The sequence below is a fragment of the Phoxinus phoxinus genome, assembly GCF_949152265.1.
Source record: "Phoxinus phoxinus genome assembly, chromosome: 21".
NCBI classification, from domain to species: domain Eukaryota; kingdom Metazoa; phylum Chordata; class Actinopteri; order Cypriniformes; family Leuciscidae; genus Phoxinus; species Phoxinus phoxinus.
Genome location: NC_136896.1, coordinates 10,469,673 through 10,483,308, shown reverse-complemented (window position 1 = coordinate 10,483,308; position 13,636 = coordinate 10,469,673). Strand labels below are relative to the sequence as shown.

Below are 13,636 nucleotides of genomic sequence, written 5' to 3'. Positions count from 1 at the left end.
GGATGCCTGCTCCGTGCTGTTAAAAGAGATATTTACTCTACTGTTCAAAAGTGAATTCGATGCCATCCTGTAATTGTGGTGCTGAAATTGAGCCGAGGTTATGTTAACAAGGCCCCGCAGCTGAGCTCACCTTGTTAAACTTGACCAGGACATATTTCAATAAGTTGTCCTCTGCTTAGAGCATGTGAAACTATAAGTGACCTTTTTGAGTTCCCCTAGACATTCACCTGAATGTTGCACTCATTATCATCACAGCAAAAGATATGGTTGAGAACAGTGAGTTTGTTAATGGACAATGTATTTTGCTTGTATAGGCGATAGGAGTTATATTTCACGGGGTTCTCTAAAGGTAAATAATTCCTTCGTATCATGGTAAAACTATACTTTTTATATATATATATATTTGATATTCAGAATGATTTCTTGTTAGTATCTGTTGGTTTTTATTTTTGATTCACTATTACCATTCAAATGACAATATTATTTTTTTCCCATACCTCAGATCTCAGTAATGCTTCATTTACATTACTGACTTAATATGTATTATTTCTTCAAAAACTCTTAAGGAGAAAAAATAGCCACAATGGACATTTGTTAACAAAAAATTATATAAATAATTTGGCTTCAGAAGTATTTGATGAGAAATATTTGTAACTGTGTCAACAATCTGAGACATTACTGAAATATCTTCGGAAACCCTAGAACACAAGATCAAAAAAATCTCCATTTGAACTCGTTCAGTTTCATTGTTATCTAGGAGAAAGAACATATTAAAGAGATCTTTTGAATTTACTTTCCCATTGAAAATTGGATGTGTGGTACCAAAAGTAAAGGTATTTTGTCTTAATGTTGAAAGATTAACTATATACAACGATACATATTACATTTCCCATATTTATTTGAAGATATGACATAACAGCAACATTTAGGTTAGATGTCTAAAAGAAAGATGTCTAAAATGTACATTTAACTAATGGAATTATATACTGAATATAACCCCATGAATTACAATAAATAATAAATGCAAAATAATAACACTACCAACATACAACTCTGCGGGCCTTCTGCACCAAATCATGGGGGAACCATCTTACCACAAGGGCCTAATGTTATCTTTTCACTTCGAAAAAAAAAACATCTCGCCCCATATGGAATCCCTTCTGTTCTCCTTGAAGAGAACAAACTATTGAATACTGCAGTTGTTATTTATAAATGTCTCCTTTTAACTTTGCCTTTGGTTTGTCCTTGATACATGTGAATGATCTCCACCAGCGCTTCGATAGTTCTCACCCAAGATTTTTCAATTAAACTCCCTCTCCCATGGCCTGCGTTTATCCAAGCCAGTCTACTTCATTAGATGTCAGGTCTCGCTACAGTGTGTGCCAAGCTCAATTTTGAGTTAAGCATATGCAGTGGCTTCTCCCCACGGTGTTCTCCAACGGGAGGTGTCGGGAGGGTATTGACGGCGCTGTCAGAAGTTTTTGCTTAGCTAAGCACAGGTCTCCTGACTGAGGCGGTGGAGACGGATCTTCCGATCGATAGGTGCCAAACAGTTACAATGAACTCCCCTTCAGACACACACACACACACACACCGTGGCTCACACCCCCACTGCTAGCAATCTTTCAAAACCTGCTGTGGACCGTGAAGCTGCCACACTGCAGGGAAAAGATCCCCACACATGATGTGCCGGCGCAATGCAGAAAGGGGACCAAACTCCAGCACCCTGTGTGCAACTATGTCCTCAAAAAGACAGGTAAAAACGTATACATTTGATTAAGTGCTGAAAAGCTAATCGGAGTGACATTTTAATGACCAAATGGCATTATGATTATTTTAATGTTTTTAAGACTGCTTTGGTAACCAGCATAGATATTTTAATTCTCAACTGTCTTAAAGTCTTGCTTTTCTTTCCTCTGCTATTTAATTTAGAAATCTGGCTTTAAACTTTTTTTTTTATAACAGGCAGCAAATTTTGTTCATGTGAAATATAAAATAGGTTATTTGTCTTTTTTAAATTTGCTAAAATTATAACACTTTCCAATAAGGTTTCAATGGTTAACATTAATTATATTTTTTTAACATGAGCAATGAACAATACTTCTACAGCATTTATTAATCTAAGTCAATGATATAGTTTCAACATTTACTAATGCATTTTTAAAATCAAATTTTGTTTTAGTTAATGCACCCTGAACTATGAACAAACAATGCACAATTAGATTTTTACTAATGTTTACAAAGATTAAGGATTTACAAATGATATACTCATGGTTATTAAGCATTATGGTTAGTTAGATAATGTATTAACTATGTTAACAGATGATACTTTATTGTAAAGTGCTGCAGCAGCAATGAAAAATCCCATAAACTAGTGAAAAAGTAAATGTGGAACTTATTAAACAGGATTATGAACTAACATACATGTACTGTATATGTGAAAACTAACATGGTTTGCTAAGGTCTGCATCACTATTAGGTTAATTGCTCATTTAATTGTTATAGATGTGAAAGATTGCATCAAACTTTAGCATGCAACTCCATTCCACAATGTTTGTGTCATGACTGGTTCTTAAATCGTGTGGCTTGATGATGAGATATTGCTGTGATATGCACTTTTCTTAACAAGTTTAAGATTTTTATGGCGCAATAAAATGCAGGTAAATAATCTCATATATTTACACTGAATGATTCAACAATATGGGACAATATAGAGTGTTTGTAACAAATGCTAATAACCAGTCAGAATGCATTAGCAACCGCACAGCAACACCTCGGTAACACCTACAACACAATAGAATTGGTGTTATTGAGTTTTGCATGGTCAGGTACCACTCATATATCTTCTGGAATATAAAAAGGTTGCATATTATGAGTATGTGTATGCGATCAGTCTAAAACTTTGTGTGGGAAAAAAAACAGGCTTTGCCTACAATGTTGTCTTCATGGGTAGCTCACCATCCTCCAAGATCCACTTCCTCATCTAAGTCTTGGCCAGTTTCCTTCTTTCCCCCTGCCATGCACTGGCATCTCTGCTGTGCCAGACAGATGGGCTGTGCTGGGCTGCTGTGTTTGCTGCAATATAGCTGTTCACCTAAAGGAAAATACACTGTGCTTCAGCTAAATGCAATGTGCATCACAAGAGCAACACAACAAGGATGTGGAAATGATTGTGTAAAAAGCAGAAGTAGACAGTAACAAAATACCTTTACTTGAGTACTGTACTCATGTACACTTTTTGAGTATCTGTACTTTATATGAGTATTATTTTTTCTGGAAACTTTTTACTTTAACTTCACTACATTTGAAAGACAAATATAGTATTTTTTACTCCACTACATAGATGTGTACTTCTTTTGTTGGGGTGATAGGAGTGTTAAATAAAATTTAAAAAAGAAGATGATTATGGCTGTTGTTCAGTGGCTTAATGTTTTATAACATTCTAAAAGCTCTTAATTCCACAGATACTATACTAACTGTACTCATTGCTTCAGAGGCATACGGTACTGTACATACAACAACGCAACAATAATAAAACAATGCATTCACATTTACTTTTGATACGCAAGTACTTTTACAAACGAGTAATTCTGTACTTTTACTTAAGTAAGTATCGGTCTTTACAACTTTTACTTGTAACAGAGTAATATTTGACCAGTAGTAGGCCTATCTGTCTTTCACTCAAGACAAGTAAGGAAGTACTTTGTCCACCTCTGGTACAAAGTGACACAAGTCTAGTCTCAGTAGTTATAAGGTTTCAGCAGTCAGCAGTTATAAGGTTTTTGCAAATAATGCAATAGCCTATATATGTGTGTGTAATTAATATACACACCAGCTATATGGAATTAGCTTCGAGTCTGCCATTTTATTACAAAAGATATTTCCACCACTGAATGCTCGTGATTTAAACAAAACAAAAATCCTATGATTTATGCACATGCATTGATAGTGACCAAATTAAATAAATTATAGTGAGTCTGAAAAGTGTGTTTTAAGATAGTATATTGGTGGTCCGCATGGGTAAAATCGTCCATAGAAGATGAAGCATCCATGGATTGGATTGGATTGGAAGCACATAACTTACAGGGTATCAGAATTTGGGTCCGCGCAGGCGCACTGCGGTCACAGGTGGTCGTGTCTTCATACGGCAGAGAAGCTCCAGCTCAACGCATCTCATTTTGAATATCTACCCTGGACAGTCACGATTTCTAAACGCTTGATTCTTTAAATAGGCTACTTCTTAAAATGGGCTAATCAGAGTGCCGAAAGAAACAGAACTTCTCAGTCTCAGAGTGAGTTATACATTTCTTGGCGAATATATGAGAGGCTTCAAAATGAGCGCGTGCGCACGAACTGCTCGTTGAATTCAAATGCATCCTTAGTCCTTTAAATGCATTCGTCTAGCTTGCAGGGATAAGTAGCCTACCATACACAAGTTTCCACTATTGTCTGTTTAATAGTTTTGTCTGTTCAACGCAACTGCAAGTTCTGACTCTCGCAGTTTTGTACAGTTTCATTGATTGGCAGCATTTTGTCGTATTGCGTTGTGTCGTGCCTCTAATTTGCAGTGTTGACGTTGTGTTTACATGCAGGTCGGTTCTTCTAAGCTCTACATTTCCGCTGAGATCCACTGTGTTCTGATGTCTCTTCTTTAACTTCAGGGGAATGATAAAGCCTTCAGACATGAGTCCGCGCCGATTGTCAGATATCAGTCCTGAGATCAGACAGCTGAAATCCCTCGTCATTGATGAAGAACTAAATGAAGAATTGAAGTCATCGAGATCGGTCGAGTACATCAACAACGCATCCATAGAAGAGCGGATTCTGAGGATCACTGGTTACTATGGCTATGTGCCCTGGAACGCATCTCTCAGAGGTAGTAGCCGCCTACACTTGATCTATATGCTTGTGTTATAAAAGGTAAAGAATGAAAGAAATATGATATAAGTTAAATTCACCACGAACTCGAAATAGACTTTTTTTTTTTTTTTTTTTTTTTTTGCACAATATTGCAGTATTTTGGAATGGTCCGTGCACTTCATTATTATTTAATTCATGGGACATCTTTGTTAAAATAATTTCCCCTACCTCTTGCAATGACATATTTTCTCTGATGACGTGTTGACTGGCGCGGGGGCGGAACAACCTGTCACTCACATGAGATCACAGCAGTAGCAAACCACAACCTTCCTATCCAATCAATTCCAATTCCCAGTGGACAAAATCAAGTCTCTACATTTTACTTGTTGGAGAGAAGCCGTTTCACTCGGGTATACGTCACAATAATGAGTTTTGTAGAACTCGGAGTGTAGCCTACTATATAATTCATAATAAAAAAAATCATATTACACGTATTTCATTATATTGCATTTATATGACTTTTACATGCATTATGTAGTCCTTAAACGTTTAAAGGTGGTTCAAGCGAGGACTGTTTCTTTTTGCTTTTCAGCTGTTTGTCCAGTCTATTAGTTTGATATATGTTTTTTTTTACACGAGAGATGAGTGTATGCTCTATGGTGTAAACAAACACATCAATCAGAGTCCAACTTCACACCCCTGCATCTATCTGAGCTCCTCCGCAAGCCCACGCACAAGCAACAAAATCTATAACTCATTTGAAAAACAGCTGAATCATTTGTAGACAACTTTTCTCTATTACTTTCTGTATATAGTACTCAATAAAAAAAATTCAATTTCTATGTTATTAAAAAGAGACAAATATCTTGCATATCTGAAAATATCTGTTTAGCGGATGATGTATCTATTGTTGTATTTGAGCTGAGCACTGTAGCCTGAGTTATGATGTGCAGCTCTGGCACTGATTCTATATGCATAAGATGGTAACTGAGTCAGGGCCCAAATTTGCTGAGTCATCGGGAGCAGGCGAGGTCTCTCTCAATTCTCATTTCAATTCCTCCACTGACTGCATCATAGCAGTTTGATTTAGATTTTAACAAAAAAAATGTTTTACTTTGTTATGTGTTTTTTTCTTTTTATATATAATACTGTATGTCTATATAGTTTTTTTTTAGTTTTTTTTAGTTATTTTAGTACATCAAGTTAAACTAAATTAAATGAAAAATGTTGCCATGGCAAATTAACTGAAATATGTTTTTTAGAAGTTTTAGTTAACTAATAACCCATACACTGTCATGTCTTTGTTGTGCAGTTAGTTAACTCACGCCTCTCCTGCATGTACATAACTTAAAACTTGAAACTTACCACAGTAGCTCCTTAAATGTACCCTTAAGCAGTTGAGACCTAAAACCCCCTGAGAGCATAAACTGCGATTATCTTTAAAAACGAATAGCCGGCAGTTCAGCATGTTTTGATGTTCAGATTTCCAATTTGAATCATTGGGTTTAGAGGCCCAATCTTTAACCACTTTAGCATGACTTCGTAACACCTGGGTCAATATGCGCAGCACCGAGCTGGCACTCGTATCACATTCACATCTATCCCAGACTTTGGTCTGTGGTGTGGCTATGGGGAGGGTCACATTCGTTGTGTTGACTGACTGCTACTTGGGGACAGTCTGTCTGCCTCCTTGTCCTCCTTGCACTGACTGTTCTATCCTTCAGACCTGGCTGGTTCTGGACAGTACATACTAAATGTCTTCCGAAATGAGATGCCTTGTAAAACAATGGATGGTTTTCTGCATAGCAGGAAAAACAATGTTAGCCTACATCTTCAGTGCAATGGACAGCAATACATTTGACAATCTTAAGGCATCTCTTAAGGCAATCTTGTGTATGGCTTCTTGCTATCTGTTGTATCTTTTTTTATAATGTTTTGTAATCATGTCTTACTTTTTTTTTTAAAGCCTAAGGGCAGGTCAAAAATAATTTCTGTGTTAAATTACATTAAGTCACAAATATGGAGGAATGTTTCAATCCCAGAGTAAAAAGAAATTGACTATTTCTTACAATTGCAATTTTTTAATTTTTATCTCACAGTTGTGACTTTACAACTGCAACATATCTCACAATTGTAACTTTAAATTCACAATATGACCTTATACAGTACCATTGTTTTTTTTCTTAATACTTTATACTATATCAGCATCTGCATATATATATATATATACACACACATACTATATTCCACAAAGATGCATTAAATTGATCAAAAGTGACAGCAAATGCATTAACAATGTTACAAAATATTTTCAAATAAATGCTGTTCTTTTGAACTTTCTATTAATCAAAGAATCCTTAAGCAGCTCAACTGTTTTCAACATTGATAATAAGAAATGTTTCTTGAGCAGCAGATCAGCAGAATGATTTCTAAAGGATCATGTGACACTAAAGACGAGTAATGATTACAGTTCAGAAATTATATTATTATATTTCGTTCATTTGCTGCATTTAAGCTTTTTAAGCATCAGCAAATTTCTCCTATAGTACTTCATGAAAGTTTACTGCTGAAAGAAAAGAGTTGGCAGTACAGTTAAACGCCTGTGGCTATTCTTATGACTTTGTATTATGCAATGATGCTGTCTGTGTCTGCAGAGGAGGACCAGTCCGGCAGCGAGAAGGTGGAGGTGAAGGCAGATGGGCATTCGGCTACAGAAACAGTCAAATCAGGTTGTGTGAACAGGCTCCAGAGGCTCCGCTGCTGTTTGTGTACGACTGCAGTCCTCCTGCGCAGAGCACTGTGGGGTGTCGCTATGGTCATCCTCATCTGTGCGTCTTGGACAGGCTGCACTCAGTTGGCCAAAATAACCGTCAGACGCTTGAATGTCCCGTTCACCCTCACTTGGTTCTCCACCTCCTGGAACTGTGCCATCTTCCCTCTTTACTACCTGGGTCACCTGTGCTGTAGCAAGGACAGACAGAGCCCCAAACAGCGCTTCAGGTGAGACAGGTTGTGTTTCCTTTCATGCAAGTAGATCTTTCTCATTCTGTGGCCTGCAAATCTTCACTGAGTTTCAAAATGAGAAGTCTTTGCAAAAGTGCTGCACTGCGTAATAGTTTTGATTTATGCCGACACTTCAATTTGGCTTGACTGTTGACTTAGCAGTTCTGTTGGGCTAGGCTGCTCAGATAGAGGACTTGACCTTAACCTCATTTTCTTAACAATGTCCCATGGCATTTTTGTCCTTTTCATGAGTTCAGCACAGATGATTTTTTTTTAAAGGTTTAGTCTTTTGTACCGAGCAGCACTTTTGGAAGTAGGTGTAATTTAACACTAACAGGGGTTCCCTCGTTTGTATCTAAATTGGATATGTTTTATCACTAGTTTTTCTTCTTTTAGTCATCAAGAAATCAAAATCTATGTATTAAAACGTTCTCAATGTGCACCTCTTATTGTGTACATCAGTGCAGGAAAAATGTTTGTCTTTGTAATCTTAAAAATGTAATTACTTTCTCCACCTCTGAAATGACTTTCCTTGCCTAATGCTGATTAACATTACACATTATCCAACGGCTTTTTTTTTCAAAGTCCCCACCCCCCCCACACACACATATTTTGGCAATTTATTTTTGATATGATAAAAGTTACAGCAGTATTAGCAATAAAAGCTTCAAAAGTTCACATACCGGAGTCAGTAAGATATTTTTATGTTTTTGAAAGAAGTCTCTTATGCTTACCAGTGTTGAATTTATTTATCAAAAATACAGTAAAAACAGTAATATAGTATTACATTATTACAATTTAAAAGCTGTGATTAGATGGAATGACGATACTTAAAAAACACACACACTCTAATATGCTGATTGGGGGCCCAAGAAACATTTATTATTATTATCAGGGTTGAAAACTTCTTCAGGATTGACTTCTTAATATTTTTTTTATTTTTTTTTTCAGGATTCTTTGATGTACCGTATAGAAAAAAAACAAAAACAAAAAACAGCATTTATTTGAAATAGAAATCATTTGTAACATTATAACATTTAACATTATCTTTGCTCTCACTTTTAATAAATTTTTAATGCATCCTTGCAGAATTAGACATTTCTTTTAGCAATTAAAGGAACACGTCGACTTTTTGGGACTTTAGCTTATTCACCATATCCCCCAGAGTTAGATAAGTCCATACATACCCTTTTCATCTCCGTGCGTGCCGTAACTCTGTCTGACGCACCCACCGCTAGCCTAGCTTAGCACAGCTCCAGCTAGCATTCTGCTTCCAATAAGTGACAAAATAACAGCAACATTTTCCTATTTACATGTTGTGATTTGTATAGTCAAATCAGTCTCTGGTCCTCACCACGGGGCTTCTCAGGCGCTGCGAGCAAATCACTTCGCCCAAGTAGCACAGCAGTGCTTCGCCTTCTGAGAATATCGTTGTATACGGTTTGAAGATGGCTGTGTCTCATGTGACCTTGTTATTTGTACACACTGTGACTATACAAATCACAACATGTAAATAGGAAAAGGTTGGCGTTATTTTGTCACTTATTGGGAGCAGCATGCTAGCTGGAGCCGTTTACCTCTAGTCTTTGTGCTAAGCTAGGCTAGCGGTGGGTGCGTCAGACAGTTACGGCACGCACGGAGATGATAAAGGTATGTATAGACTTATCTAACTCTGGGGGATACGGTGAATAAGCTAAAGTCCCAAAAACTCGCTGTGTTCCTTTAAGCATAAGATTTTAGATTTAACATTTTTACAATCAAGAACAGTCAGGTGTGCCCAAACGATTGGCAATCTATGCTACAAAAATGCATATTGTAAATGGTAGAATGATAAATGATGGTATGATAGATTATTTGCATGTGTGTGGATTCACAATAGAGAGTGTTGTCAGTTCTTGGGAGATGACGGGCTGTCACTGAGAATGCTGCTCTCTCGCGTGGCTCCTTTTGGAGTGCTGTGGACTCTCACCAGCTACCTGTACCTGCAAGGCCTTCGCAGAATCCCCGCCACTGATGCCTGTGCCCTCTTCTGCTGTAGCCGTGCCTTTGTCTTCCTAATATCCTGGATTGTCCTGCGGGATCGCTTCATGGGGGTGCGGGTGAGTCTATTATGTATCAATTGTTGTATAAAATGCTTTAATAGTGGCTATACTGTTGTGTGTAATTGAGAGTTCTCCTTTTTATTATAATGTACTTTGTTTAAAAACAGTGTTCTGTCTGATCACAGATTGTAGCGGCCATTTTAGCCATTGGGGGCATTGTTATGATGACATATGCCGATGGTTTCCACAGCCATTCTGTGATTGGCATCTCCCTTGTGGTTGCGTCTGCATCAACAGCAGCTATATACAAAGTAAGAGAGGATTATATACTGTAGCACAACAAGCACATCTTAGACTGTCATACGCCATTGACCTATATTTCAAATGAACATTTCATTATTTAATTTTCTCTTCAGCTGTACAGAAATGCATAAATGCACATGTTTCCTCAGGTTCTGTTCAAGCTTGTTCTGGGTAATGCAAAGCTGGGTGAAGCAGCAGTGTATCTTACAGTCCTCGGCGGAGCTAATTTGGTCTTCATTAGCGCTGTACCTCTGATCCTGCTTCTCACGGGGGCCGAGGACTTTGTTTCACCGAGAGATTTGCCATGGCCAAGCATCTGTGGCATGTCCGCTCTTCTGCTGGGTAAGACGACGGACACAAATACACAAGCTTCTCTTATGTACTTGAATAGCCATCTTCCCTTAAAATGATTAGCAATGTTGATTTTTCTTTGGTTGCCCTCTTAGTGTTCAACTTCCTCTTGAATTTTGGTGTTCTGGTAACTCTTCCTACTCTGATTTCTCTGGGCGTTGTCCTCAGTGTCCCCGTCAACGCTGGTGAGTCACTTGTTGCTTTTAAAATGAGACTTACAAATTTGTTTTATTATTTCTTCTGTAATCCACAAAAGGAGATGCTTAGACAGTATGTTAACTCTGCTACATTGAAAGTAAATATTGACAAAAAGGCACCATAATCATAAAAAATATAACAGCATGAAATTGACAAAATATTTATTGAAATTTAATTTAACCCCTTGTATTGGCACCGCCCACGGCCCACGGCCATTATATATTTAAAACAGTAATACCCAAACTAAACCTAAACCAATCTTGACAAACTATATATCATTTGAAAGCTTACAATCTCTAGTTTTCTTTTTAAAATACATTACAGAGGAGCTGTAATTTATCATACTATATTATATATTTTTAATATTTTTAATAGGAATATTTTCATACTCCTAAGGCATGTTCAGACCTTTATTTTGAAATAGTGATGAACATGAAAAATCTTGAAAGAATGGTAGAAACCTCAGTTTGTTTTCATGCCAAGAGTTCAAAAGATAGCATCCATTCAATTGTTTTAGAAAAAAAGGTCTGAAAATGTTTAAATATAAAGAACAAAATAATAGATTCACCATTTGTGATTCACCATTCGTGGCAGCGAGCTATAATGCACATACGTGTTCTTTTTATGTTTCTTAGAGGTTGAATTAATTTCAAAATCTGCCAAACTTCCAATACTACTTCTGAATAGGATGTCTACTTCATAAATTGTATGAAAATTGTAAAAATAATGGTTCAGATCACTCAAACAACATAAATGGAGGCGCCCTTATATGGGCAGTAATGTCAACTAGTGAAAAAGTTTGGTACTGCACCCAAACTAAATCTCACTGAAAGCTTATTTTGTTGAGATATTAACCTACATTTTTTTAGGTTAATATCAATTTTAGAGTCCCACCAGGTTTTGAAAATATATATTTTATATAAAATATGAATAATTAATTTTTTTACTTTGTACATTTTCATAAACTCAAACTTCTATAACTTTTTTTCTTTTTAACTTTCTTAATTTATTTAACTTCTACAAAAATCTGCCAAATGTCTTCTTAAAAACAAGACCAATCTTACATCTATATTCCAAAGCATTCTTGAATTACAATTTAAGTTTGGAATGTGCATTTTCATGTCTATTAAAAAAAAGGGGGGAGCTTGAAAATCTCCACTTTAAAAACTAATTTGTGCAATTTGAACATGTAGTTTTTGAACAATTTGAACAATTAGACCTGTATGAGGATTTTTAGTGGAATGTCACTGCGGTTTTCCATATAAGTAATGTGAATATAGCGCTTATGGATTACTTATGTGTTTTTTTTAAATACAGCATCAACATTCTGTTAAACATTTCCTTTTGGGTTTCACGAGGAAAGCAAGCTTGCAGGTCTAGAACAACATGAGGCTGAGTAAATTAGTTTATTTTACTCATTCAACCTCATAATATACACAAAGTATTTTATGCCCAACGAGGCTGCATTTATTTGATCAAAAATACAGTGAAACAGTAACATTGTGAAATATTATTACAATTTAAAGTAACTGTTTCTATCTTGATGTATTTTAAAAGGTTCAGCGTCATTACTCCAGTGTCCAGTGTCACATGATCCTTCAGAAATCATTCTAATATGCTGATTTCCTGCTCAAGAAACATTTCTTATTATTACCAGTGTTGAAAACAGTTGTGCTGCTTAATACTTTCGTAGAAACCGTGATAAGTGTTTTTTCATGATTCTTTGATGAATAGAAAATTCTAAATAACAGCATTTATTTGAAACCGAAATCTTTTGTAGCATTATACATATTGTTACTGCCACTTTTGATCAATTGAATGCATCCTTTCCCAAAAAGAAATCTTAGTAAAATTGACTAGAAATTGCATATAGTTGACATGTTTTCCAAATATCCCTAATTACATTAGCATCTTTGTTTTTAAGATCAAATTATTCAAACGCTTTGAAGTAACAACCGAGTGACCACCATAAATCTTCTGCACTCCAGTCATAGATCGCTACATGTGTGAGATCCAGCTCAACAGTGTACGTGTCATTGCGGTGTCCATCATTTGTTTGGGCTTCCTTTTGCTCTTGCTGCCCGAGGATTGGGACCAGTGCCTGCCACACTTACGATCAATGCTGCACAAGCGAGAAGAGCCACAAGAGTGCGCCAGAGACAAACATTCAGAGACGCTTCACATCAGGCCAAGAGAGGCCAAGAACTGCAACGCCAAAACTACTCCCAGTGTCCACTGACTCAGCATTTCATTCATGCCATAAGCTCCGTATGGGCACCAGTCTTCCACATTTGTAATGCAATTTAAATGTCTTCCACATCAAATTGAATGGCAATCACGGCTTAGAGAGATTAAATAGTTGGTACAGATCCTCAAAGGAGGGTGTTATATATATATATATATAGAAGATATTGAACAATTCTATGCAAAGTTTGATTGGTTCACCTGTTACACAATTAAGTATGAGCAATTTTTTAAGCACCACTGTGAGTCTAGATTTAAACATTTCATTGTTGCTTCATGTTTAATGTTTGTATATTGCCAGTATCTCCACTGCTGACACACCATCACACTCTTCAGCATAAAATAGTACTCATGATATGAGCTGTGATCTCAAATTGGTTCTATATACTCTGCATATATATTTGACAGTGTTATGGCCTCTCATATAATCTGTGAGAAAGGCTATACAGATTCTTCATATTATTATTTTTACATTATATCAGTGGCAATACTTGGTTAAAATATTCCTGTGGAATTAAGGCTTAATGTAAACCTTTGTAAGGGTGATGTTACTTCTCATTAGCAATAATAAAGAATGAATGTATATCCTATGTATATTGTAGCATCTAAATCTAATAAAAAAATATATATATATG

At 36.3% G+C, this 13,636-nt stretch overlaps 1 protein-coding gene across 4 annotated transcripts; it reads left to right on the top strand.

Moving 5' to 3' along the window:
* Nucleotides 1-4,067: 4,067 nt before the first annotated feature.
* Nucleotides 4,068-13,572, top strand: slc35f3a (solute carrier family 35 member F3a). 4 transcript variants are annotated; one of them, XM_079595371.1, is made up of 8 exons: nt 4,068-4,292; nt 4,662-4,876; nt 7,515-7,860; nt 9,743-9,962; nt 10,091-10,216; nt 10,358-10,550; nt 10,655-10,744; nt 12,746-13,572. In XM_079595371.1, the coding sequence occupies exons 2-8, from the start codon at nt 4,666-4,668 to the stop codon at nt 12,994-12,996; spliced, it is 1,437 nt and encodes a 478-aa protein (XP_079451497.1). In that variant the 5' UTR covers nt 4,068-4,292; nt 4,662-4,665; the 3' UTR covers nt 12,997-13,572. The 4 variants fall into 4 exon arrangements, with proteins under 4 accessions (XP_079451497.1, XP_079451496.1, XP_079451495.1 ...); XM_079595370.1 differs by having other exon boundaries at nt 4,110-4,292; nt 9,743-9,956; XM_079595369.1 differs by having other exon boundaries at nt 4,110-4,292; nt 4,593-4,876.
* The last annotated feature ends 64 nt before the right edge of the window (nt 13,573-13,636 follow it).

Bases quoted from the DNA above. Each gene is read 5' to 3' on its own strand.
- slc35f3a (XM_079595371.1), top strand. From the start codon at position 4,666: ATGATAAAGCCTTCAGACATGAGTCCGCGCCGATTGTCAGATATCAGT. The intron at 4,877-7,514 runs GTAGTAGCCGCC...CTGTGTCTGCAG, and splicing joins CTGGAACGCATCTCTCAGAG to AGGAGGACCAGTCCGGCAGC. The intron at 10,217-10,357 runs GTAAGAGAGGAT...ATGTTTCCTCAG, and splicing joins CAACAGCAGCTATATACAAA to GTTCTGTTCAAGCTTGTTCT.